At 45.5% G+C, this 26,789-nt stretch overlaps 2 protein-coding genes across 2 annotated transcripts in view; both read right to left on the minus strand.

Annotated features, from left to right (window-relative positions):
- LOC139638667 (aquaporin-4) overlaps positions 1–2,460 on the minus strand; it is a 2,475-nt gene extending 15 nt beyond the window's left edge. Inside the window, exons 1-6 of the mRNA XM_071512734.1 lie at positions 2,446–2,460; positions 1,544–1,735; positions 1,214–1,375; positions 954–1,118; positions 313–393; positions 1–201 (exon numbers count right to left, since the gene is read on the minus strand). The exon at positions 1–201 is cut by the window's left edge and continues 15 nt beyond it. Coding sequence (XP_071368835.1) covers positions 1–201; positions 313–393; positions 954–1,118; positions 1,214–1,375; positions 1,544–1,735; positions 2,446–2,460 — 816 coding nt within the window. The remainder of the gene's footprint in view (positions 202–312; positions 394–953; positions 1,119–1,213; positions 1,376–1,543; positions 1,736–2,445) is intronic.
- A 3,116-nt stretch (positions 2,461–5,576) lies between these two features.
- Positions 5,577–25,728, minus strand: baz2a (bromodomain adjacent to zinc finger domain, 2A). Its single transcript, XM_071512729.1, has 30 exons — positions 25,590–25,728; positions 24,172–24,295; positions 23,030–23,920; positions 19,727–21,973; positions 18,390–18,653; positions 17,894–18,298; positions 17,694–17,754; positions 15,937–16,045; positions 15,665–15,766; positions 15,291–15,513; positions 15,094–15,155; positions 14,949–15,014; positions 14,445–14,843; positions 14,087–14,341; positions 13,768–13,982; positions 13,578–13,652; positions 13,277–13,451; positions 13,124–13,186; positions 12,894–13,038; positions 12,156–12,775; positions 11,728–12,052; positions 11,062–11,217; positions 10,736–10,896; positions 10,310–10,375; positions 9,857–10,140; positions 9,550–9,685; positions 9,224–9,370; positions 8,776–9,029; positions 8,395–8,538; positions 5,577–7,644 (listed from the first exon to the last, which is right to left on the minus strand). The coding sequence occupies exons 2-30, from the start codon at positions 24,293–24,295 to the stop codon at positions 7,485–7,487; spliced, it is 8,334 nt and encodes a 2,777-aa protein (XP_071368830.1). The 5' UTR covers positions 25,590–25,728; the 3' UTR covers positions 5,577–7,484.
- Positions 25,729–26,789: the final 1,061 nt, after the last annotated feature.

The following is a 26,789-nucleotide window of genomic DNA, read 5'->3' on the forward strand; positions in this document are numbered from 1 at the left end:
TTTGTTAGCCTGCTTGGCTCTCATGGCGTTCTGAGTGACAGTGGAGAGCGATGACCGGGACACACTGGCCGTCTCCACTATCTCAATATCCTTACAGGTCAAACAAGCCACCAGCTTCTGGCGGGATGCGCTGCGTGCAAAAAAGAATTCATGGGACACGCCTGCCAGTACTGCACCTAGCACCGGCCCTATCCAATACACCTGATGTTAGGCAGGGAGAGGCAAAAGAGAAACATGTTAAGACAATATGATATGAGATATGAAATGTATGAGAAAACAGTGAAGGCAGGTATGGGTTTCTGAGGCTCTTACCCAGTGGTTTTCCCAGAAACCAATGATGATGGCTGGAGCCAGAGAGCGTGCAGGGTTCATACTTGCTCCAGAGAACCGTCCCTGACAGGAAAACAACAACACAGACATTCAAAATCACTGGGCCAGTTTCACAGCCGTGGATTAAGCTCAGTCAGAAAGAAGTGTGATTTTAATGTGGATCTCCATTCATTTATTTTCTTTACCCACTTATTCCTTTCCAGGGTCACGGGGGGCTGGAGCCTATCCCAGCAATACACTGGGCAGAATCACCAGTCCATCACAAAGAGACAGACAATGACTCACACTAACAGGTATTTTAGAGTCTCCAATCCACTTGTCTCTTGCATGTCTCTGGAATGTTGAACTCCACACAGACAGATTTAAGACTGGGGATCAAACCTGGGTCCTTGTTGCAAGGCAATATAGGCTACATATAAAAAATAAAAATGAAATATATAATAAAATGTGGTTAGGACTAAGTGTAATCTTTATCTGGAAAACTGCCTCACTATGTCAATCAATCATCATGAGCTTATTGACCATGACTGCTTATTGTCAGCTTTTCTCATAAATGACCCTTAAGTGTATTATTTCTGACAGAGAGAAGGAGATTGATCTGAATAATCTTGAGCTTCTCTTACCGCTATTAGGACTCCAGCAATGTGGGCGAATCCAATAGCCAGGTTTGCTGGTTCTGTGCACTCCCTCCGTCGCTGGTCCTCCACTGAGAACACAGTGAAGACCATCTGGAAGGTGCACAGCATCTCCATCCCCAGAGCCTGGGCTGCATTCATCTCAAGAGGCACCTGGGAGAGGTAAGAGAGGAGCAGGAATGAAGGCCAATAGAAGGATTTTCTGTCTCTCCTACTTGCAATAACACACCAAAGTGTTGAGAACTGACCTTGTTGAGGAAGGAGTCTGCAGTGAGTTTGAGCGGCAGGGCCAGGTAGAGGGCCCCGGTCCCTAGAAAGGCCCCCACACACTGTGCGGCGATATAAACAAGGGCCCTGAGAACATCCACCCTCCGTGTGGCCAGCAGAGCCAGAGTCACCGCAGGGTTCACCTGGTCAGGGAACACAGACACAGGCTTACATATTCAAAAACAATGCAGTCACAAAAAAAACAAAAAAGAGTTCTCAACATGCACAGTAATAAAAAATATTGGACAAGTCAAACAAAAAACAAAGCAAAAGTGAATTTGAAAACAACTATGTGGCTATTAGACGTTCACCTGCGCCCCACTGATCTCTCCAAAACAGTGGCACAGTGCGACAATCACCACACCGATTGCCAGGGCTGGGTACAGGGGTCCCCCAGAGGCCTCTCCAGGGCCGGGCACAGAGGCACCCAGCACGGCGCTCACTAACACCAGGGTGCCGAGCAGTTCTGCCAACACGGCACGCCAGAACTGCCGACTACGTAGCTCCTCAGAGAAAGGGGACATCATCAAAGACAAGCTATATTTAGCTCGTTAAGCATCTTTATATTTGGGTAAATTAAAACTGGAAAACTGGCACCCTGCTCAAGTCCCATCTAGTACTCTGCTGCATGACTGAAAACAGCTTCATAGCCAATAAAATGTAACATATTGAAATAAAAGGCACATAATTTGTAATCACAGAGCCTGTTCAAGGTAGAATCTGCTCTTAATTACATTTTGAATTGAAATTGAATTAGAATTTTCACTTCATTGGACAAGTTTTAAATTGCATGTTAAAGGCTGACACGCATCTCAAAATTGTCAAGGATAACACAAATGGGACACTGCTTTTAAAAACATACACACACACACATAGACAACACTCATTGTATCATAACAACAACAAAAAAATCAACTTAATAACCTGCATTTCAGCACTTCAACACTTCTCTTTAACATGTTGTTGAAAAAGTGGAACACAAATGCGTCGATGATCCCAAACTGATGACACCTCATACCCATCTGACCTAATAATAATTTACTGTTGTTGCTGAAATAGTTCAAGTGCTGTCATAAAATACAAATAAACAAACACTCCTTGGTGAAAGCAGTGTTGGTCAAGTGCGTTACTTTTTTTGTTACAGGCTCTTACAGGTTTTACAGTTGGAAAACACAGGATCTAAAACTGTAAGGCAAGAATATAAGATGCTTACCTCACGCCACGTCATTTCAAACAGTTGTCTTTAGTTTTCTCTCTGTCTGTCTATCGTCTGCCAGTCCGTCTGTGTGTAGTTGGGGTCTGAGGGTTTCAGGGTCTGTCTGCTACATAGCTCATTAACTCTTCTGGAGGAGAGTCTGAAAGGTCCTTTGATGAGAGCAGCCTCCTCCCTCTCCCTCTCTCTCTCTCCTCACCCCCTCCTTACTTCACTCTTCACACCACATCAAGTGTATGTATTCCTCTGCATAGACTCTATCTACTCTAATTTGATGACAGACCTTTACCATTGCAAGCCTCTGAATCAACTGTCTCCAAGGTTATATATGTCTAACACCCCACCTAACTCCTCTCCTGCTTTTTCTCCGCCAGATTCTGCCATACATCAGACCTTGAGCGAAGCGACAATTTAATACATCTTGAGAAAACCACAAGGGGCCGTTGATTTATCTTCGAATGCAAGTGATTGTGTCCACTTCAGAGGCCTGCACAGTGTCCAGATAAATCAGATACACATTATCTTGTTGAAACATATTGAAGTATATTTTCCCACAGTCTTGCCAGCCATACAGCCGATGCGGTGATCGCCTTAACGGCATGTATGATCGCAGCTGGGACTTCAACAGCAAGCTTCCACAGCTCTCCTTGTCCTGCTCCTTAGCCTTAGTCGGCTCCTGTTGGGCTGAGCGGCGCCGGTGTGTCCTGAGCACCTGGCACCCATCATTGCTGCTCAGGCTAATTTCCATATCAATTATGGGGAGGAAGGGACCATTACTGAGCGGGGAGCACCAGAGCAACAAGAACACACCGTCACATCATGACCAAACGCAAATTAAAGGTGATTCTGCTTTGAAATGATTTCTCAGGTCACACTATATCGCATTCCAGCATCAGGTACAGTAAATATGACCTAGAGCAAAACTCTGGTCAACAGTCAGAAGGATGATTGACAACTCTAGCAATGTTATCCTCTGATGTGTTACATCCTGGCTGCTGAGGTGAGGCTTCTGAGAGGGGCAGATTTGCTGTGAGACAGACAGGAGAGATCGTGATTTCCCCAGCAGGACAAACGGGGAATGAGAAGCAGCGAGGTTAAAGGTAAAGGTAAAGGTAAACGCTGCTGTGTTATGTTGACATAATACTCTCAAATATGGTCTCCTCCCACCCTCCCTTTTTCCTTACACAAACTACTTGTGAGGTACCGCTCCGATCACCATGGGGACAGACTCTTTCATGATGCTGTTGCCATAGCACCTATTGTGTTGCTGCATCTGTGCACGCTTTTCATATCCTCTTTGATATCAAACAGACATACACCTTGTGAAGACGTTCTGCAAAGGGACGCTCTGCAGAATTCCTCTGTTTCACCCAAAACTAAGAATTTTTACCTTTATAATGTCGGCAACAAGTTACCAGAAGTTCCAGTTTCCAGACATTACAGTTTTATCACTAGCTTCTTTGCATCTTCTGAATACTATTCTAGTTATAATGTTAATCAAATGCTAAGCCAGGCAGGTACCATATCAACAACAAAATGGAGGCGATTGACATGATGGCCGAAGTGGAAAGTCCAAAGACATGCAGGTCAGGTGAATTGAAGACTTAGTATATGATGAATATGTAGCATGTACTGTATATGATGTATGTAGTATGTACATGACATGTATATGATATGGCATGTAAAGCCCTTTGAGACAAGTTTGATTTGATTTGACTTGACTTGGAGGCCTAGGTGACGTGTGCTTGGTGGGACAGGTGAGGGCGAAGCGTCCAAACCGATTCCCCTAACCCTCCAGGCGTCAGAGGCCCTCAATCTGGCAGACCGAGTCCAGAATGAACTGGTTGGGGGGAGTGTTAGCGCGCCCCATTATGCTGTGGATTACCCCCCCCTCCGCGGCAACTGTTAAACTGTTATCCCCCCTTTTGTGGAGCTAAGCCCAACTGTGTGGAGCGGGACGGGTGGGGGGCACAGTGGAACCCGCTGGCGTGGGGAGTTTTCAGCCCCCTCCGCTCAGAGTGCTGACACTGACAATATCACACACACACACACACACACACACACACAAAGTGCCAGCTAAGGGATTTGAGAGAGAGAGAGAGAGAGGTAAAGGGAGAGGGAGAGATGTACACTAAGAGACTGTCTGGAAGCGAGTCGGCAGACCCGTTTTTCTCTGTTTTTTTATCATCAATTACATCCTGATCTTTTTTGATCAGATGCATGTTGATAGCCCCATAACAGGGGGACGTGTGTGTGTGTGTTGCACTCTCATCCCCAACCCGCCGTCAAGTCCCTATCATAGCAGAGCAGCTGGTAGTGATGGCAGGGCCTTCCCAGCAGCATGTGCCTCAGACAGGACCCTCCAGGGTGCTGCAGAGCCCCGCCCAAACAGCTTTTACCTCACCGTGTTTCCGTCATGGCTCACGGTTCTTCTGCAGCCTTCCATGAGACACATTGTGGCGTGTTTTGTCCTGTGATATACAGTTGAGGGTATGAGGTAAGGGTGCGTGTTGTGAGAGTATGTGTGAGATGTTTACCTGTCAATAAATAAGGTGTTTCCACAGGGTCGCTCTTTTGTCAGGAATTCGCTGTCCCTTTATTCATCGCAGCTCCCAAAACAATTTTACTGCAATGGTTGTAGAAAAATTAGCATATTAAAGGACCTGACCGTTTCATATTTGTAGAGTGCTGCAAATGACTGAGAACGTCCATATGCTGAGTAAGAAAATGGACTTAAAATAAGGATTCTCTGGTGCTTCGATTTCAAATAGGCTTAATTCAACAACCAAAAAAAGGAAAATCCGCACAAAGACATCTTGATTGATTTATTTTACGTGTTTAAAATAAAAAGTATGCAGCTTGGCAAACTGACATGAAAAAGATGTTACGCCCATATAGGCTTCATTAGGTTTTCGGATTTCCCTTTTTGTGGTTCTAGAAGTGCTGTAAAAACATGGTATCCAAGTTTTAACCATTGCTTGTCTGGAGTCCAAACCACTATGACACCAAAAACTTATCAGGTACAATAAACTACAGACTATTGTACAGTCAGTAAGCATGTTAAGCTGGTATGGTATAAGACCAAAGAGGGAGAGAAAACACACAGAAGACGCATTACCAAAGAATACTCTCTACTAGATGTGGTTTTTATTCAACTCACAGTACATTCTACAGATGCACACGTGTTACATCACCTTAATACAACATAGTCTTGTAATACCTCCTCTTAAAAATGATAAATTGGTCCTAAAAATATAGAAAGGAACAAATTTAAAGTCACCAAAACTGTACATTATTAAAAATTCACTTAACACCACATTTGGTTTTATTTTAATGTCTTTTTTCTTTTTTGAAAAACGTCTGTCCCTTTCAGTGTAACAAGGAACATCAAAATGTATTTCCTATCAATGGATTTGAGTTCAGTGTAAGAAACTAGCTTAAATAAAACCCAGATTGTGGAGTCATCCTGTCGCCTTCATAGCACACCTACCATGCCGCGCAACATGTATATTGGCCCTTGTACAGCACAAAAAAACGATTCAAAAAGGAATGTAAAACAGAACAAAACCAGGCAGAAATGTGACTTGTACTTCAACTCGAGAGCTCCTTTGCAACTTTAGCCTTGAATATGAGAGGATTTTCTTTTCTCACATAACCACCATTCTCCTCCAAATTAGACTAGTTACAGACAAACTGAGAATTGATGAATGGCATTTTCAACATTGGTCAATTGGATCTGGAAAAATGTAGTTCACTGCAAGTCTCTGCTTGAAGCTGCTAACAATATATCTTGTCAGAGGCAATTTTCCACGGACTTGACTTTCATTTACACATTATAGCATAAACTAGCAAAATTACAGTACGAGCCCTGCATTTGAAACAGTTTATATAACAAATTAACAGGGGTTAAAATTGTGGTAGCATTGTTTCAGTCCTATTCACACGGTCTGTGACGCAGGTCATGCGATCATGTGCAGCTAGCTAGCACTACTGGATTTGTTGTGATTATGTACTCTTAACAAGGGGGACAGTGAAATACAAGAATCTAAACCCAGAGTGACAAACACTAAATCCTCCAGTTTCAGAAACCAGTGTCTTTCACACAGCAGCAGAGGGTGTGTGTGTGTGTAACATTGTTTGTATGTCTCTGTGTGAATGTTTGTGTGTGTGTGTGTGGATGAAAAATAGTGTACGTGAGTGCGTGCAAAAGAGTTTAAGTGGAGGTTATACAATGTCTACTCGTGACAATCCAAGAAGAAACAGGTTCCTTTTAGTTTAACTGGCCTTTTCATAAATCATCTAGACATCTCTATAATGTAATCTGTACACATTCACTACAAGCTATTGCTATTAAATAATCCCAGCTATGGTAATCTTTATATATATATATAGAATATATAATAAAAATATATTGAGCAAAAAAATTACTTCTAGGCATAAGACCACATTACATTACATTTCCATTGAACAGGTAAGAAAGGGCCCAAGCTCAAAGTCTGTTAAGAGTTTTGATCCACTGTTGTCGAGGGGTGCTAAGCAGGTCCAGTATGCAGCAATGAGGCTGCAACAGTGTGATCAGCCCCTGACTTGAAGCATGACAGTCTGAGAGCCAAAATACCCAGGGCCTGAGACCCTGTCACCGCCCCATGGCAGGGCTAGACGACCAGCCTCGCTATGACATGGGGCTCATGAACGGACATGACAGGAGGATTCCATACAGGTGATGAGGTGCTGAGGTGAGACTGAAGAGAGACGAGGGGAGGGAGGGAAAGTGGGCCGAGAGACGGCCTCCCTCTCCATGATGGGGAATGGGTAGAAGTTCAAGCCAGTGGGGCTTTGGGCCTTCGAAAGGTTAGGCCAATAGAGGAAACAATAACAGACAAATATCCAAATCTATACATATATACCTATACATGTAAGAATACAGATGGCTGGAGGAGTCTCCAGACAGTCTTAGTAGTAATGGAGAGTGTAACTGATGGGGCGGTGCAGGCGGCAACAGTCTATGGCCCCACCCTCAGGGGGAACATTACAGGCTCCTATTTGTCCTTATTCTCGTAGAACTCCGCCCAGCGGTTCTCAAAGAAGCGCCTCATGGAATGTCCGGCCATGCCCACCTCCGACGTGTCCTCGTTGAAAAGCTCACAGTTGTTGAACACTAGCTGGGCATCTGCCGCAAACTCTTCACAGCTGCAGTACCTGTGAGAGGGGAACGGGAGAGAAAAAGGCTCATATAGGTTAAAGTGTCAGACGAAGACTGCTGATCAAGAGTTCCATCTTTATTCAGCCGACCCGGTGAAGCTCGAGTTCGGTATCTTATGGCGCTTTTCCACTGCATGGTACCGGCTTGACTCGACTCGCCTTTTTTGGTTTTCCACTGGCCAAGTACCAGGTACCATATTACATAGTACCTGGTACTTTTTTTCGTAGCACCTCCGTCGAGGTTCCAAGCGAGCTGAGGCGAGCTGATGCGATACCAAACGGTGACGTGAAAACACTGCAGACCACTGATTGGTCAGAGAATCGTCATCACGACACGTGACGTATATTCTAACGTTAGCTACCAGGCTAGCTTACCCTCTTGCGTCGCCTTGAGCAGCCAGAGAGCAGTCTGTTGTCTCGCTGCCTTCAGCCTCTTCTGAAATAAAATCTGTTTCCTTGCTGTGACTAACAGCCACATACCGAGAATCAAGAACACCATCGCTTCGATATCCTCCATTGTAGCTGTGTGTCGCGTTTCATGCAGCGTCGCAGCATTGCTATGACGACCAGTTTGGGGGGTGGGGCACATTGAGGGGGTACTATGTGCAGTGGAAAACCAAGTGGTACTACCAAAAGCGAGTCGAGGCGAGGCGAGTTGAGCCGGTACTATGCAGTGGAAAAGCGGCATTAGATGAGAGCTAATAAAATAAAAGGAATAATGAAAGGAGTGATGTGAACCAGCCTCACCCTCCCTGTAGCAGTCTTTCTCTCATGGTGAGGAAGTCCATGGGGTTCTTGATGATGCGGCGGTAGCCTGGCACCAGCCGGGGGTTGACAGGTTCAAGGAATGGCCAGGCGTCTGCATGAGCCTCCATCTCCATTAGGATGATCCTGGCAGATCATGGAAATACACACATTAGAATCAACACAGGGGAGAACAAGGCAGACTAAACCATCACAGTATGACCGTCAAAAATAATAATAATAATAAACGTTGCTCAGAAGACTTAAAACTCTAAATGTTCGAGCATTAAAATAAGCTCTAGAGCATTCAAAATAGTAATTCCAAATGTGAATATCTAGTCACTACAACAGTAGTAGATCTTAAATGCTGCAGGCAGAACTCACTCGCAGTATGTGAGGTCAGGCTGGTTGCGGGTGGTCATGCGACGACGTTTTGCTGGTGAGTGTGTGGTGCCCCCTCCATCTCCAGAGTAACGGGAGGATGAGGAGGGTGCCGGCGTGTCCTTGTGCCGCGTTGTCATGCCGACGCCACGTCGCGGCGTCGTGTCTTCATCAGAGCTGTCGTCCTTGTATCTCCTCTTCTTCACCCTGGTCCGCTTTTTGGACGAGCGCTGGCTGTGCGGTGAGTCACATTCGTCCTGGAAGAAAGAGTAAATAACAGGCTAAGGAGGCAGATTGAGCCAATTAGGAGAAATTGCGGCAGAGAACAAATTTCTTATGGGAAAACAATTGCTGAAAATGCTCTCAGAGTCCAAATTCCCCTAATCTTCCCTGCATGACTTGATTTCAGATTGTTTATCATTGTGGCATGACATGAACGAAGGATCCTGACCATGGTGACGCAGGTGGGACAAAACCAGTCTCCCTCCGGCACCTGGGTGACCTTGGGCCTCAGGCAGTACATGTGGCAGCCGCTGTCACAGCCGTCACACAGCAGCAGGTACTCATCATTGTCTCCCTTCCTGCAAACCTGGCAAGTCTGGAGAGAGAGAAACCACATACAGGTAATGCTTATGGATAAAAATGACAGTGGAATTGCACTTGGTCTTGACGTTATGCGTTTCTCTAAGCAGTGTGTTCCCAATTAAGAAAGCACACCAAGGTCCAGGCAGAATCTCCTCAGAGAAAGTCTAAACAGGTAGTTGCGAGGCTCCTTACCACTTTAACTACAGATCTCTCCCAGGCTATGGCCTTGTCCAGCTGAAGTAAACACAGACAAAGCTGGGGGGCGCTGCGGCAGCGGTCTAGAGCCTGCCTCCATGTTCGTAGCCGAGGGGTGATCTCACTTTCCAGACTGGGACAGAAGAGGAGGGACAGAAGAGCAGGTTGTAAAACATGAAGGTATTGCAATGCAAACAACAAAATATCTGAATGTTTTGACCAAAGAATTGATACACACTAAAGAATGTATAGCTGATACGGCTGAGTTCATCCCCCTGGTCCAAGGCTAGACTGTTCCTCTCACCTCATGACATCCATGGGATGCTCTTCTCCAGGTGTAGGAGTGAGGGGAGCGAGGCGCATCACCTCCGCTGGGTTCCAGATGGGCTCCTTCAGGTAGCGCCGCTCAATGTTCCTCTCCAGGTTGGCCAGCCGCAGCACAGCCAGGTCCAGCGGGTGGGTGGCGATACGTGGCAGGTCAGACCATTCCTTCTTGGTTCGCACAATCCAGTCATCACGAGGGTCAGCGTCATGTTCGTAGTACTGGAGGTCGTCACGGGTGGAGTCCGGCTCTGGCACCGTGTAGGGCTGAGAGGGGGAAGAGGGCGAAAACAAGAGGAAGAATTTAAGTATCAATGACTATGATAACTAAGTAGGAGGAAGTTATGCGCAATTTTCTCAAAGAATAAAAAATAATTGATATTAAATTTGCACTGCTGGGAGGAATTGTTTTTTATCAAGTTTTTGGTTACTTTACCTGAAATTCTGCCACTGGTGTCTCTGGATTAGCATCAGTATCACTCTGTACACTCTGAGGAGCCGCCTTGAAAAAGATAAGAGAGGATATAATTTGTTTTTGCCACTTGCCAATTTTGTTTCAGATTGTTACAAATGGGACACTGTCCCTCTAAACAAATAGCAGCAGCACAAGCCACCTTCGCCACCATTTGGACATTTGTTGCAACTGCAGCCTTGGTAAAATGATACCCTAACAATTTCCCACTTGTTACAATTACCTTCAAAGTCTGCCACCCATCAGTCCAAACATCCTCTGTTCCTCTCATTGCTTACAACCTTACTATAACAAAACGCCAGTATGCAGTAGCTACAACTTATGTTGTAGCTGTAGCAGTGAACTTGGTACACATGACTGAAATGTGTGAAGTGTGAAGTGGTTTCTCACCTTAAGATGGAGGTCAGCAGCGATGACCCGCTGCTCTAGGTCCTCCACCCACTGGAGAGCGCTGATGTCAGTCTCCATGGCCTTCTCCTGCACCTGCCAGGGCAGCTGCAGAGCCTCCATTAGGGAATCCCCCTCCTCTACTTTCACCTGGAATATGGGGTCTAGTGGGACAGAATAGAAGAGAACAATTATAAGGAGAAGACAAGGAACAAAAAGTGGTGGTGGAGACAAAATCAAATATTGAACTGAACAGACTTAATACCCTATCGGAGTAATAACTTCCACTCCACAATTGGGAGAGTCCATTTAGCAACAACAACACTCACCGTCGATGGATTTGGTGCACATCTCAGCGAGGCTCTCCATGTGTTTGGCCAAGTGCTTATGGAGCACCTTCTCCCTGATGCCTCTTGGGTGGAGGGCCTGTAAGGTGGTATACAGCTCCTCAGGATCCTTGATCCACCACCAGCCACGCACCATTGCTGGAAAACAAACATATGCGTTACACACCACAATAAAATAAACACAGACTCTACTGGCTGAATAGAATAAATCATCCACAAAACACTGAGCACAACAATAACTGTACATCACATCCGGTGTTTTCTGTAGATTTTAGTGGCGGTAATTTTGGTCCTGAGGGCCAGGATCAGCAATGGTGTTGCAGTTTTGCAAAAAGGCCAGATCATGGATTTTCAGCGCATTTTCATTGGGCAGCAGAAGCCATCCTTCAACCAGACAACCTGGGATCAAGCCCTCATGTCACCCTGCTGAACTGTTTTTGAGCAAGTCCCTGAATCCCTACCAACCAATCAAAGTTAATCAATAAAGTATATTATTTTACATTATTCCTCTAGGTGTGGGGGCAATTTTCCAGTTGTAAGGGGCCCACAGCAGCCAAATTAATGTAAAGGAAACACTGTCACATACAGTACATTGCAGCTCAATGCCATCAACACCCTCTTTAACCAGACACTGTTTAGGGCGCTTACATGCTGGAATGGGCTTGACCACCAGCTGTGTGAAGTACTGCTGCTCAAGCTCCTGGAACACAGTGTTGGGAGGGCGGCCACGGCGCTTGGCTGCAGCGCCTCGTGCCCCTCTGCGGGCAGGACTACTGCCTCTGCTGCCCCTCCTCCGCCTGCGACCTGGTCTGGTGGGGGTGGTAGGAGCGGGTGTGGCAGGAGGAACGGGAGCTGCAAGAAGAGGAGGAGGGGGAGCACAAGGAGGAGCAGTGGCAGCAGCCGTGGGAATGTCCTGCGGCGCTGCTGGGGTCACTGGGTCAGCAGGAGACAGGCCAGGCAGGAGTGGGTCCGACTGGAGGGGTGGGAAGAGATTGTTGAACACAGAAAGACTCAAAGTGTATTTTTAGAGCATAACTAAACCTATTTGTATCTTGAAATTATTGTGGTGGGCATACCTGCATGAGCGGAGCAGCGAGTGCAGGCAGAGTGCTTGGGATCTGAGGGAGGAGTTTAGGGGGTGTGCTGGGTGAGGTAGGCATCTGGGGCTCGGTCAGAGAGTTAGAGTCACACGGCTGTTTGGGGAGCAGGTTGAACCACTGTCCCTGTTTCTCTGCCATCTCCTTCACACTTTCCTCCGGTCGATTACCCTCTGGAGCTTCCCCTGTCGCCGAGCTTGTTCCGTTGGTCACTGCTTCCTGCGATTGGCTGAGCCAATTCTGGAAGGCAGCCTGCGTGAGGTCATGTGTGCCGTTGGTCGGCGAGCCTGGCCCTTCTTCACCCCCAGATCTGACGCTACTTCGACGCCGGCGGCGGATCTTGGCCGTGCGGAGGTGAAGCTCCACTTCTGGTTTGATTTTGCGGGGGCGTCCGCGGCCTCTCGGCCTGCTCATGAGGGATGCAGTGCCAGGGAGAGGGTCCTCCTCTGGAGAGAAGGTCTGGGCCTGGGGAGGGGGAGCAGAGGTAGGAGAGGCGGGGAGGGTAGGAGGGGGAGTGGTGGGCGTGGGAGTCTCCTCAACTTTGGGCTCTTTCTTGAGGAGGGCGATGGGCACCTCAGCTACGAGGACATCTCCTGAAGCTGTAAGATGGAGACAGAAGAAAAAGTTTACAACAGATGAAGATGGACAAGTCAAGGGTTTGCCAAGCTAAGAAATTAGACAAGTGACAGATTTCTTTCCAATTACTCTCTGACTCACTTAAGAGCTCTTCTGGGCCCTCAACTAAAATTCCTCCGAGGTGAGGTAGAGCCAGGTATCGACGCCGGAAACGGTCCTGGCCCAGCAAGATAGCCCGCATGGAATGGGATGACTGCAGCAGCTTTTTACGGAAAAACGCCTGCCGCTGTGGAGATCCAAAGGAGGAGGAATATTAAATGTAAAGCAACAGAAATCTATAAAGCACTGTGTCAGTATTGCATCAGCCTTACCTTGGTTAGCTTATCTATTTGCCTTTCAAGCTCTGGAATGCTGGCATTGGTAGGGCTGTCACTCTGTGGAAGAGAAGATGAAATGCATTGCAGGAATGATTCATTTGTCAAATTGCAAAAACGCAAAAAACATTCACTACAATGGACACATACATCACTGAGTTTGGGCTCTTCTTTGCGTGCCCGGCGGCTGCCTCTCTCCAGGACTAGGCCATTCTCCTCCAGACTGAGGTTCTCGTCCTCGGCCACCCTGGCACTGCGTCTCCTCTCCTCAAAACACAGCTCTTCCTCTGAGCGTCCTGTACGACGCGCTAGTGCCGCCTTCAGTCTGGCAGGGAGGAGGGGAAAAAAACAACAAATAAGGAACAACATTACACACGGGTCTATGCTTTGGCTAGAATGCAGACATGACTGATCTATTAACTATTAATTAAGAGAAAACAAGTGGTCTTACTTGCGCAATTTCCCCTCAATGATCCACTTGTTCTTCCTGTAGGTTGCCATGTTTTCCAGTGTGTTGTCAATGTCACTGAAATACATAATACATATATACAGTAATGTAACAGCATTGTGGTAGTAATAAGCTTATATGTCCAAGTGTAACCCATAAACATAATAATAAACATATGTGCTCTTGTTCTAACCTGGTCACGATATTGCTGCCATTGAGCTCTTCCACCAGAAAACCCAGGATGGCTGCCTTGGTATCGGGCGGCAGGGCGTGAAACGTTTTGGTCCTCAGCGTGTTGCATACCTCCGTCTCGTAACCATGAGATTCCAGAAAGATCCGAAGGCCTTCAGAAACTGTGCTACGGGTCAACTCCAGGTCCACCAGCTTCTCCCCGAGGATCTTCACAGACTGGAGGCAGGGATGGATGGAGGGAGAGGGAAAATGTAGATTAAAAGCTTTACGGTTCTTTGGAATAGCACAAATGGAGCGAATGTTCAAAGTATATCACACACCTGGTAATATGACGGCAGGCCAGGATCATGCAGTGCAGCCTCCAGCAGCTTCAGCAGCAGGTCCTGGACCTCTCCTTGGCTGTCGCCCAGGCCAAGGAGGCCCTCCTGCAGGGTGGCAAGGCTGGGCACGTCCTTGGGTATATTGAGGCCAAGCACCTTCCCATAGCCATGTAGGAACTCTACAACAGCCAGGCAGTGTGCAAAGGCTGTGCCAGAGAGAACCACGCCAGGGATACGAGACAGCTCAGGGAGAAGCTGCAGGATGGAAAGTTCAAAGGTCATGAACATCTTCACAAAAACTCTGCAACCACAGTGCCGACAGAAACAAACAAAATTGTATTTCAATTACAAAACTCACTTTGTGGTCAGTGAGACACATGTCCTCTGTGGGCTTCTTCAGCTCCTCTGCGATCATCTGCTGCCTCTTCCTCTCCTCCAGTCGTCTCTGAGCCTGCGCCCTCCTCTCCGCTGCCCTCTTAGCCGCCAGCGCAGCCTGGGCTGCAGCCTCCGCCTCTGCCTGGGCCTTAGCCAGGGCCTTGGCTTTACTCCGAGCCCCAAGCACCCTCTTACCCTGCGCTATCCTCTCCTCATCCGTCTGCTGTAATGGCGGAGGAGTCTCTACCTTCACCCTTTTTCTGCGGCCGGGCTTCTTGGGCTCTGCAGCAGACTCTGATGCTGGCTGTGGGGCCTGGAGGGCCGTCTGGTCTGTAGGTTCAGCCTTCATCTCTTGGTCCTTGGCCTCTTGCTCCTTTTCAAGCTGAACCCAGGGAGGAAAGAAAGAACAGGTGGCGGTGAGGAACAGGTTGTGCTGATGACGATATGGCTGATGAGTCATCTTGTATGGAGTGTTTTATCTCTTTACCTTGGCTTTCTTTTTCTCCTCTTTCATCTTTTTAATCTTGGCGTCCTCCTTTCTTTTCATTCTTGCCTAAATGAGGATAACAAAATTAGGATGACACTGGAATATTGTAACAGTGCAACATTACACACATCTGTGTGTTGCATACCTTTCGCTTCATTTTCTTTTTGATTTTCGCTAGTTTCTCCTTATCTTCCTCCGTAAGAGCTTCTAAAAAAAGGAAACACAAACAATTAGCCACAACACAAATCAACTGCCATGCAAACCCCCTGGTCTTAGAAACCTGCTTACCATTGCTTGATTACCAATCACACCATACACTTCCTCCAGTCTACATCCACTCACCCTTGGCCTCCAGTCTCTTCAACAGCTTGGCGTCAACTTTGCTGAGCAGGTCAACCATCTTGGGTTTGGGAGGTCTGCCTGGGCGGCGAACCTGTCCTCCCTTCGGGCCACGAACTCGGCGGGGCTTCTCCTTGTCCGGGTTCGGAGGACGACCGCGCCGACCGGTGATGGCCATGATTATAGACGGGACCTCCTCATTAGCCAAGAGGACCCACTGCATGCCCTGCAACACATTATAGGGAATAAATTAACTTTTGCACATTTCTGACATGTTCATCATGCTGCGAGTTTATATGTAGTTTGCATCCAAACCCTTTGCTGAAGATAATGACTTACAGAACTTAAGTGAGCAGTATTCAGCCAAAGATACAGACCTCAGGAGTTTCTCTCTCTTCATAGAAGTCTCCTACAGGCATACGTGGGCTGAAGCTGAAGTGTTCCCTGGTGACCACGCTGTCCTGGTGCCTCTTCAAGTACTGAGGGAAGCAACCAGAAGATGGTAGAACAGGAAGGAGAGGAAGAAAGTAATGGTCACCATTTTGACAACAAAACAACATTTTTGTGGGGGGTTTTTTACGCTGAAGGATTGTGAATTTAATACGCTAAAATGCCTCTGTGGTGCTTCTTTGTAGGCAGGGTAATTTACCTTGATGATTTCTGGAAACTGCTTCATCCTCCTCCCACAGGGGGTATAATACCAGGTCTCGCCTTTCATGCGGTTCTCCATCTTCTTCACGCGAATCTCTCTTCTCCAACTACAGTTAAGATAAGGAGAGAGTTCATTAATAATTCCTGTCACAGCCATTGAGACATGGAAACACAGTAGCAAAAGAACCGGAGCTGGGATTTAATATTAATGGATGAACATTGCACACGTTCACCCAAGTTCAAAGTCATAGGCGCAGGCAGTCACAAGCTAATTAGAAGGACTTTTGGCACAAGACTGAATAAATATAAGCACTGATTCTTGAGACCTGGGACAAAACAAAGTCCTGCTCTTGTTTAAAAAAAAAAAAATTCATACAATTTTAACATCAAAACTCTAAGGTGATCGTCTGAAGGCCCTTTGCACAAATCCACAGTTCATTCTATAATATTTCATATTTTTTCTAAATTATGTGATTACATGTCAACACGGTGCCTGTTAAACTACTAGTCCATGAACACCAAACCAAGTGCAGTGAATTTTGAACAATATTTACCATTATCTGGTTGTCGAAAATGTGTCCTGATTTTTTGTCAACACCGTCAGATATTAAACAGCAATAAGTTCTGAAAACTACATCAGCTATAAACCTTGTGCTCCACTTGTGCTTAATACATTAAGGTCTCATAATTTTGCCATTTTTTGGGGGGGGATAATTTAGACATATGATATTGATATTACTGCTGTCACAACCATGATATATCAACACTATTCCTTTATAATAGATTTGTTTCAAAACCTAAACTAAGTTTATGCATATGAAGTAGGGCCCAGAGGCAACTAACAACAGAGGGAAAACAAAATGTCTCCTGTGTAGAACACATGGATGATATGCAAATATGTGGAATTTTGATGGTGCTGACAGATATCTCGAAAGCTTGACAATAATTTATGATCATAATAAATACTAATATGTCTTGTTGTTGTCATGTTTCATTAACATGTGTACTTAAAGTAAATATAATTTTCCTCATACATAACAGATACACTTGATGTTTCCTTATGAGATTTGATGTAAACCTGTAACCACTAAAAGCATATAGGGAAAACTTAAGTTCATTGTAGGCTTGCCAATCATGTTTACTTTGTAAATATGAACTTTTTGCTCCCATATATTACTTTTCGAATTAGACATAACATTTTATCACTTTGAATTACTATGCAATTACATACTAAGGATTGTAATGTCAAAAACTCTAACTTCAGGTCTGGTGAGTTTCTTTCAACTAGTCTTTATTTAATATAAAGGTTCACATAATCCTTTGGATTGAACAGGAATTGACAGAGTAGTTAAAATACTGAAATTACCTGTTGTAATAGCCCTCAGTCACATCCATCAGATGGACTTTTAGTTGAGTTTAAATAAATATGCTTATATCTTCTTCAGCCAACAGTGTTGATCTATTAAAGGATTAATCTGTCTTCAAAACTTCAGCATTTGACTTAAAAACGTGCTTTCTGATGTTGGAAATGACTATCTTTTATTTTTAATACTAAAGATATTGAAATCTGTGTTTCACAAAATAAATCAAAATAACATTTATATTTTATTGTGTCTGACGGTGTTGACCTAAACCAAGTAATAACATGAAAAATGTGTTTGTGAAAAAATAGTAAAATCAGGAGGTTGCACCAAAACACTGCTTGATAGCTGAGAAGTTTAAACAGATCTGATTAGATTTCTTTCTTATCATTACCCGTGCAGCAGAGGGAACTGGACCTGCTCCTCTGTCGCGACCCTCCGTCTGTTAGCTTCACCTGTTGGAGGAAATGCACACAACTAGAATTAGCATTCCACCGTTAAAGTGAAATTCTCATATTATTTCTTCATTTTACGTCATTTCATGATCTGGAAACCCCTAAGCCCCCTTAAAAACCTCTTCATCTTCTTTATTACCTGCTGTAGAACTGTCATCTCCATCGTTGTCGTCAACATCATTAGCTGTCGTGTCAGCATCCAGTTTAGGTATTTTTGCCACATTTCCTTCTTGGCCTTGTTTCTTGGCCTTTTTGGGCTTCTTGGGTTTCTCAGCTGCCGTGGCTGTACTTGAAGCACTGGCCAGAACCGCCTCAATGATGGCCGTGATTGGATCATCCTCTTCTGTGGGAGGCCCAGCCTCTCCACACACTCCTGGTGTCTTTGTAACATCCACTTTGACAGATTTCTTTCTCTTTCTGCCCCCTCCTTTAGCCTTGGCTCCCTCCTCTTCTTTGTTTTCTCCTTCCTCAAGATTCTTTATCTTCTCCACCTTTGGAGTTCGAACCCTGGGCTTCCGTTTCGCCTGCTCAGGGGCTTGGGATACTTGAGAAAGATGGAAAGAAAGGAAAACCGTCTCAAAACACTGCATGACACATAAGGTAAGACATGTTGGTGAATTTGGAGTGTTGAATACCTGGTGTAGAGGCCTTTGGAGCTCGAGGTTTCCGTGGTTTCCCTGGGGTTTTCACCTTTCCAGCAGCTGACACAGTCTTGTCAGTTTCTGGTTGGAGTGGGTGTACTGCAGGGCTCTCTGCTGGGGCACTGAAGGCTATGATGTTCTCATCTCTCATCTTGAAACTCGGGGGAGTCACTGTCTCATTAGCAGTGGTCTTAATGCTGATGGGTCCAGCTGAGTCTGGTATATCACGTCCCTTGGGCTCCCATTCTGCTTCATATCCTATTCACAGACGAAAGACATTGACATTCACTTATGTTTGCAGTATGCAGAAGTATAATGAGGACATGAACAAATCAGGAAGAGCAGCTATCTGTATTGGGAATAGATCTCTCTCGATTTGGTGAGAATAAAAGCAATGCCTAAGGAAGAACTTTTTCTTAAAGGAATAGTTCACCCAAAATTAAAATTTCCCACTCACTCATTATCTACTTGCCCTCATGTCAGTTGAAACACTGGTGAAGTTTGTATGTCAATATAACACACAGTGAGTTTGTTTGCGCAGCTCCATATCAGCCTTCTCCAAAACAAGTGGAGTGAATGGAGACTGTTTATTTACAGTTCCATAAAATGACCATAAAATTACTCCAAACAGCATCATCCAAGTGTTCTGAAGCCAAACGACTGCACTGTGGGTCCAAAAGTCCAATATTTACCTCATTATCTCCTAGATTTTCCCCCTTCACAGAGCTCTGGTCGCCCTACAGCGATGTGGTGGAAGAGTCTAGCTGCGTTCATGTGCCAATTTAGCTCATACTTCCAAGTTTTGCAGTTGTAAATGTATTCAAACACTCTTTAGTCAGAAATAATAAAATGTACCCCGAAACAAAAGAAGCTTTTTTGGTGACTATTTAAGAAACCAAGTGTTACAGAGCTATTTTGTGCTGCAACGGCAGAATGAAAAGGACAATATTGGCATCAGTTTTGTAATTGATATTGTAATAAAATCTAGGAGATAATGAGGTAAATACTGGACTTTTGGTCCCACAATGCACTTGTTTGGCTTCATAACACTTCAGAACACAAATTACTTTTTGGTCATTTTTTGCCCTTTTCGGAACTCTAAAGAAGAGCTACACCAGATAACTCGCTGTGTGTTGTACTGACACACAAACTTCAACTGACATGAGGGTAATAACAAAATTTAAATTTTCATTTCATTTTCTATTTCTTCAAGGAAGGAAACAAAAAAGTCCCCTGATAGAGAAACAAAATATTATACATATCTCAATAATTATTATGCATTTCAAACCATGTGATACTAGTTACCATGATCATGAACTTTGAGAATGTACCTTGATGACAGGGCTCAGGCGGCTCAAATGAGTCTGAGATGGATACGTCATTTGAGTCAACATGGGACTCTTCCATCTGAGAGGTGTTGTTCAGGGAAGACTCCAGCATGGACGCTCCGGTGCTTCGGCAACTGTCCTTGGTCTCTTCTGCCTCAGAGGTTTCCCTTGCCTGGGTGTTGTCCAATGTGTCATCCATGGAGTCTTCAATGGAGGAGTTGCTATCCCTAGTGGTGTCACACAGATTAGATGGTTCCTCTTCTGCGTGGGAAGTGCCATCAAACTGAGAAGTGTCTTCTCCCATGTGAAAGCTGTTGTCAAAATGAGTGGAGTCATCCACACATGAGCTGTCACCATCCATACGAGAGGTGTCTTCCATGCTAGAGCTAACATCAACTCGAGAGGTGCTGTCTTGTGTTGAGCTGCCATCAAATTGGGAAGCGTTGTGTGACATGTCATTGAAAGATTCTTCCTCAGTCACATCATCTACCGTGGTGCTGTGGAGCTGTGTGGACTCTGTGAGTGGAGTCTGCTCCACCACAGAGTCCTCTGCCTCACAGGTGTCACTTAAACTGCTTTGCTCGTGGGGCTTTTCAGAATCCGTCAGTTTATTGTTGGCCTTTTGATCAGCAGAAACTACGGTCTGCAGGGGTTTCTCTGGAAATGGCAAAATCCCAGGAGCGTCAGTGTGGGATGTGTGTGAGTGCGTTTCAGATTTATGAGTCTCAGTTTTAGTAGCTTCCACGTTTTGTGGTGTCTTTGCTGTGCCCAATTCAGGCTGCGTGAGGCATTCCTCTAGTTTTCCAACTGGTTTCGCAGGCGACTCTTTCCTATCCCCCCTGTCACCATGATGCTCTGGCTCAGGAGACAACTGTTTCAGCGCTTGTGGAGGAATGGTGTTAGGAAGGGGCGTCTTGGACACAGCAGAGTTTTGGACCACTCCAGAAGACGTAACCATTGCAGGAGGCACAGACACCAAGGCAGGGGGTCCGGACAGAGGTGCAGTCCTGGGGACTTGAGTGGTTGTAAGAGGTAGGGTAGACAGAGGTCGGGCTGCAGGACTTTCATTGAGGGGGGGTAAATTCACCTCCACTGCTGCTAAGGATACTGTAGACGCAGTGGGAAGAGCAGAGTCTACTGCCGGAGGAGTATATGATGTCTGACACTGGGGTGTGGGCACTGATTCACAAGGTGTACTGTCAAATGAAGGAGGCCTGGATACTGATGTGGTTGGCGCAGATGTTGATAAACAAGGGCCAGGTGGTGCTGAAGGTCCAGATACTGAGTGTGATGGAGCCACAGCAACAGATGATGAATTTGCAGTCACTGATGTGACAGACACTGATGAAGCGGCAGACACCAATGACGGGGGTCCAGACCTTTCATGCCGAGTTCCAGATGCATCTGGAAGGCAAGATGTCAGAGGAGGCGGCCTGGACCCTTGGACCATCTGCTGAAGAGCGGAGATGGGTGCAGAAACTGAGTAAGTAGGGGCGGATACCATGGCAGGAGTGGAGACTGTTGTAGGAGGTCCAGAGACCAAGGGGGGCAACGCTGATTTGGTCTGATGATCCACAGACTCTGATGGAGGAGCAGAGACTGAAGGGACTGAAGAAACTGCTGGAGGCCTAGAGACATTATCAATCAGAAGCGGAGGTGCAGATAACTTTGGAGGTGATGCTGACAACGAGGAGGAAGGGGATCCCACTGACAAATGTGTGGATCCAGCAGGGGAGATCTGTGTCCCAGAGACAGGGGGAGGCCTGAGGCCTTGCACCATTAGGGGAGGCGAGGAAAGTCTGGGAGGAGCAGCTGGAGATGGAGCAGAGGACAAACTGGGAGGTGTTGAGATTCGTGGCGGAGTAGATACAACAGCAGGGGATGAAACAATAGGGGGTCCTGGGGCAGATATGGGAGACGCAGAGACAGCAGGAGCTGTAGAAACCCGAGGAGGGGTTGGTGCCTTGGTTAGAGATGTTGGAACTGCTGCAGGAGATGCAGACACAGAGAGATGAGACGACATGGAGTGGGGAGGTGCATTCATTGCTGGCTCCCTCACTGGGGTAGACATTTCTGGACGCTGGGCTGTTGGCTGCTCAGAATGCTGACGGTAGTCACTTGTAGGCCCCATATGAGGTACAGAGGGTTTGGGTTGGTAACTGTCACCTTTTGGCAGCCTCTGGGCAACAGGCGCCCTTTCCATGCCATTATAGCTTGTATCCACCTCCTTGAAAGCTTCACTCAAGTGCCCTGAAAAAGAAGAGCACAAACAAAAATTGTAATTGTATTGTTTCTTTAAAGCAGTAATGCATTTTAGCATGAGTTCAGAGTGGAGATATAATTCCTGAATTTCCCCCAGGGGATCAATAAAGTGCAATCTTATCTTATCTTAATATACTGAAGCACACTATGGTCACCCAGATGGTGGATTTTGATACAAATTGTTCTGAGGTTGAGGTTTCATAGAGACAAAAAAAGACAAGTTTGGCATAATCCAGCCCAAGCAAATCACATGGGCAAAAAACATAAGCACAAAGGGTTGGCCAGTGTAACACAAACAGCGCAACCTGCTGGTTAAACCTTGGTACTATCCCACCTTGGTACTATCCCATGATTGGGCATTGGCAGAGATTGGTGAAACTGACCAATTACCAGACCTTGCTTACCAGACCTTCACTAGTGAGACTTTGCGGTATGACTAGGTGAGAATTATGAAATAAACATACCCAGTGGGAGTGTAATCAATGCGCTGTTTTCTAACCAACCAAAAAATATTTCACCAAAATAAATTTCATACAGATGCCATTTGAAAACATTTTAGAACAACCGCGTGGAGTCAAGGTTCAACTTGACCAGTGGCCAGGCTGAATATGCAAACTACGGTCAAAGAGGAAAGAGACAATGGCTGCATCCGAGCCACACTCCACTGGTGACATTCAAGAGGGAAATGTAAAGGTAGAGGAGAGGCAATTTGATCTATGAGGAAATAAGGTACATACCAGGAATACAGTAGCGTCAAAATTGAAAAATAACCAACATCAGTCAAGTCATAATTCCTGACTGGTTTCTTAACCAGTAAATGGAGACAAGAGGTGGCTTTCATCCAGTACAAATCAGCCTGAAATTTAATTAGACTTTTGTGAAGCCTTTGGGCATATAGTCAAAATGTAATAACTCTACTCAAATAAAAAACATATGTAGCATGACACCATCAAGGTTGTTTTTTTTTTTTTACAGAAATTGGACCAAGCAGCCAAGCACTGACATAAGCAGTTGAGTCAGAAAATTCTAGAGTAAAATGGTCACCTTGCATGACGGCAGACATTCCCACATTGCCAGCATGAGGGCTTCTTTCCCTGCTGTGGCTTTGGGGTGATCCACTATCCTGCACTGATCCTGATGGTGACATCATTGGTACCGAGGACATCCCCATAGGGAGAGGGCTGCCAGTGCCCCCTCTGCCTAAATTGTGGTGCTGCGGGCTGCCACGTGGGGGAGTGAAATTCTGGGCAGCTGGGGGCATCATCTGACCCTGGCTTTGAGACTGAGACTGCGGCGGTGGCTGTGGTTGGGGAGAAGTCAGGGGAGGGTGCTGGGGCTGATGCTGGTAGTAGGGCATCCCATTGGGCATCATGCCATAATGCTGAGGTTGCTGGTGCTGCTGGTGGTGATGGTGTGGGTGGTGGTGGGAGTGGAGGTGCTGCTGTGACTGTTGGTGCGGGGGCGGCTGTAAGGACTGCTGCTGGTGATGCTGTGACGGTGTAATCCCAGGGTGCACCTGACTCTGGTAGGCCCCATACATACTGTGGGAATTGTACCCCATCTGCTGTGGGCCAGGGTTACTCCTGTTCCAGTACTGACCCCCAGTCAGAGACATGTTTGGTGGGCCTGCCACAGGAGGCTGGTGGGAGCTCCCCATGCCCCCATTTAGTTGGTACTGTCCATGACCCTGGTAGTGGTGCTGTGACTGAGGCTGCATCATCCCAGGTGCAGGCTGCTTCTGGTGCATCCCGTGCCCAGGAGAGGGGCCCATGGCTGGGGCATACTGAGACTGTCCTCCCCACAGGTAGTCATAGCCCATGCTGCTCTGGTGGTGGTTGCTCATGTGTGGGTAAGGAGCTGTTGGTGGGTGGGAACCAGGCACACCGGACCCAAGTACAGTAGTGACGCCATTCACATTCATTTCGCCATTCATATCTGCCAGACAAAAAGCCATTAGTTGAGTTAATACGTTTGTGGTTTGCATTAGTAAAACACTATAGCGTCAAGAAATGTTTATTGATATTGATATTAATATTAATTAATGCTGGGATATGTTATAATATCAAATTAAAGCATGACAGAGTGAAGAGGTCTGTTGAGGGGAGGGAGGTCTATCACTACACAAGAGAGCACATAACTTCAACATAGGGGACATTTTTTGCATTCTGAAGGCTGAAAATACTCACTCTTCCCCTGCTGAGGAAAACTCATGGAGGACCCGTTAGTATAGAGAGAATCCCCTGAGGAGAGTTTCAGTCCTGAGTTTGCCGAGGAGTGGGTGCCATAGTTGAAATGGTTATTCGCCTCCATCTAGGAAAAAAGGACAACAGCCAAATAAATAAATAAATAAAGACTTGTTACAGGAAACTCAATAGTCAAAACTCTTTGGTAAAAAAACAAAACAAAAAAAAGGGAACTTGGAGTGGACCATATGTAATTAATGAACAAGGATATGGTGTATATAAACTATGCATCGTTGATTAAAAGTTTTTTATTATTATTATTATTACTTAAAGAGTTTTGAAAACAACCGACGTTATGTAATATGCACAACACTATTTATAACATGAAATGGCTTATCCTACATGCTTTTGGCAATGGCAGCATCATTTCATCCCAACAACAACCGTCAAAATGTCGCAAATGGCTACAGCAGATGCCAGGCCCTCGCAAGCCGTAATGGACAATCCGAGTGGTGTGATAGAGGCTCATCATTACCGCTGATGAGGCGCTGCTAACAAGAACACAGCCTCTTCCATCTCCCATGATAAACGTACGGCCCAGGCAGGGCCACACAAATAGCACCGATCCGCTACCCTTGGCAAACTAACAAAGCAAAGGAGGCGTTCGAGAGAAAATTTTAACATCAAGTCGAAGCTTGGTGGATTATGCTACACTACCACTCGCTGCTTTACAGTCCCACTACCTCGTTAGATATCATAAATGTTAGCTCACTAGCGCTACTTCATTTCCTAAATTCAATAAGGCCTCGCAAAAGCTGCCACCGCGTTAGCTATCTCGCTAGCTGCGTTCCCCAACGAACAATTCACTTCCAAGTCTTGCTAGCTATCTGTGCTAGCAACTGAAATTCAAAATACTCAAATAAGGCCAGTTCATCAAGCGGTTGTGTGGGCTGTTCGTTTCAGCGACAAACATCAGGCCAAATTATCACAGGCGCTGTCTCCAAGGTTATTTAGCTACAATCAACACAACAGAAGTTAGCTAACAGACATTAGCCAGACAGCTAACTGATAGCATCCTAAGCCCGGAGCCAAGCACTTCAGCTACGAGGCTAGCTAACAACAGCCAGGTAGCAGGTACCGCAACCAACCACGCTGGTTTGAAATCATGATGCACACCAGAAAGAGAGAGCCGTAGCCGAAAATATAAATAAACCAGTCAACTGATAGTGACTGTAACTTACTTAGGCACGCTTGTTACGGTTGGAGGCGTGCTCCTTTTGTTCATGAGCTAACGTTAGCTAGCAGCCAGATGAAGTTACATTGTTTACGCCGCACGCACAGAGAAAATTTGCAGAGAGCATCCTCCTCCCACACTACCACCCTCAAAAGTTTCGCTGATATTTCAATTAAAGCTGTCTAACCTTTCAATCCGTGGGTTTCAAAGGCGCCGGTGCCTCTAAACCTTCGACTTAGCGGATATACGGGTGAAGATGGCACAGCGATAAATAATAAACAACTATTCGCTAACCTTTGGGTTTTAAATTAGCAAACATGGCTGGTGTGGTCCAGTGCAGCCATGATCACAGAACAGCGAGCAGTGTGAGCCTAGCAACAATAACCACACACACTTCCGGTCACATTCATCCATCGACTTCACAGGAAAAGTCCTCACGAACAGATTGTTGTTGTTGTGTTTGATGTTGTTGTTGTTGTTGTTGTTGTTATTGTTTTTGTTAGGGTTGGGGTTAGCGTCATTATGTCTAGCCCTACTTTCTTACGGTAATTTCTGAAAAGCCATCATAAATATAGTAGACCAGTGACAATGAGCAATTTGACCAATTTGAAAGCAAAGGACTAAAGATGACTTGTAATTGAAATAATAAACCCATAATGTACTTAACTTTCATGCCAGCAATCACTTTGTAAGGGTCAGTGAGGGTAAATTGTTTCCAAATTATCTCATTTTGGGATGACACTCATTATTTCCATGGATGAGGACAGTGAAATCACTCCTTATGATCATGATCAATTCTCCCCCAAGGTCAGAAACCAGAGAACATCTGTACACTGACAGGGACATACTGCCGTGATGCCAAAGAAAACTAGAAAAAAGCAGTCACAACCCATGACTTGTATATCCCCAAACTAAATCTGCATGATATTATCTCCTTATTCTACTATTATTGTTATTGAGAAGTTCAAAACATTAGTAAGACAGTGTGGATACTAAACATTTAAATAGGATTGAGGCAAATGTGCACTTAAAATCCTATTCAATTAGCCTATAGCCTAGCAGGTGAGCAAACGATAATCCCGCACACAATCTACACTTGCATAATACATTGTGAAGTATTAAATTATGCAAGTGTAGACAGTGTGCGGGATTATATCTCTTTCTCAGCATCTATCTTTTTTGGTTTTTGTCCTACGCTCCTGTCACTCAGGTGTGTAAAAACGCTTTTTTCTTTAGGCTAATTATAACCGGTGAAAAAATAGCCGGCAATATTGGCCACTATTAATTAAATTGAAAAACAGCAGAGTAAAGAAGGTTGTTTATCAAGATGCAAAGCTTTTATAAGATTACATAATCACACCATTGTAAGGATAGGCTAACTAAATAT

The sequence above is a fragment of the Centroberyx affinis genome, unplaced genomic scaffold (genome assembly GCF_046629955.1).
Source record: "Centroberyx affinis isolate AG114_WGS23_722 - 3 ecotype Tasmania unplaced genomic scaffold, CSIRO-AGI_Caff_v1 ptg006470l_1, whole genome shotgun sequence".
Taxonomy (NCBI): domain Eukaryota; kingdom Metazoa; phylum Chordata; class Actinopteri; order Beryciformes; family Berycidae; genus Centroberyx; species Centroberyx affinis.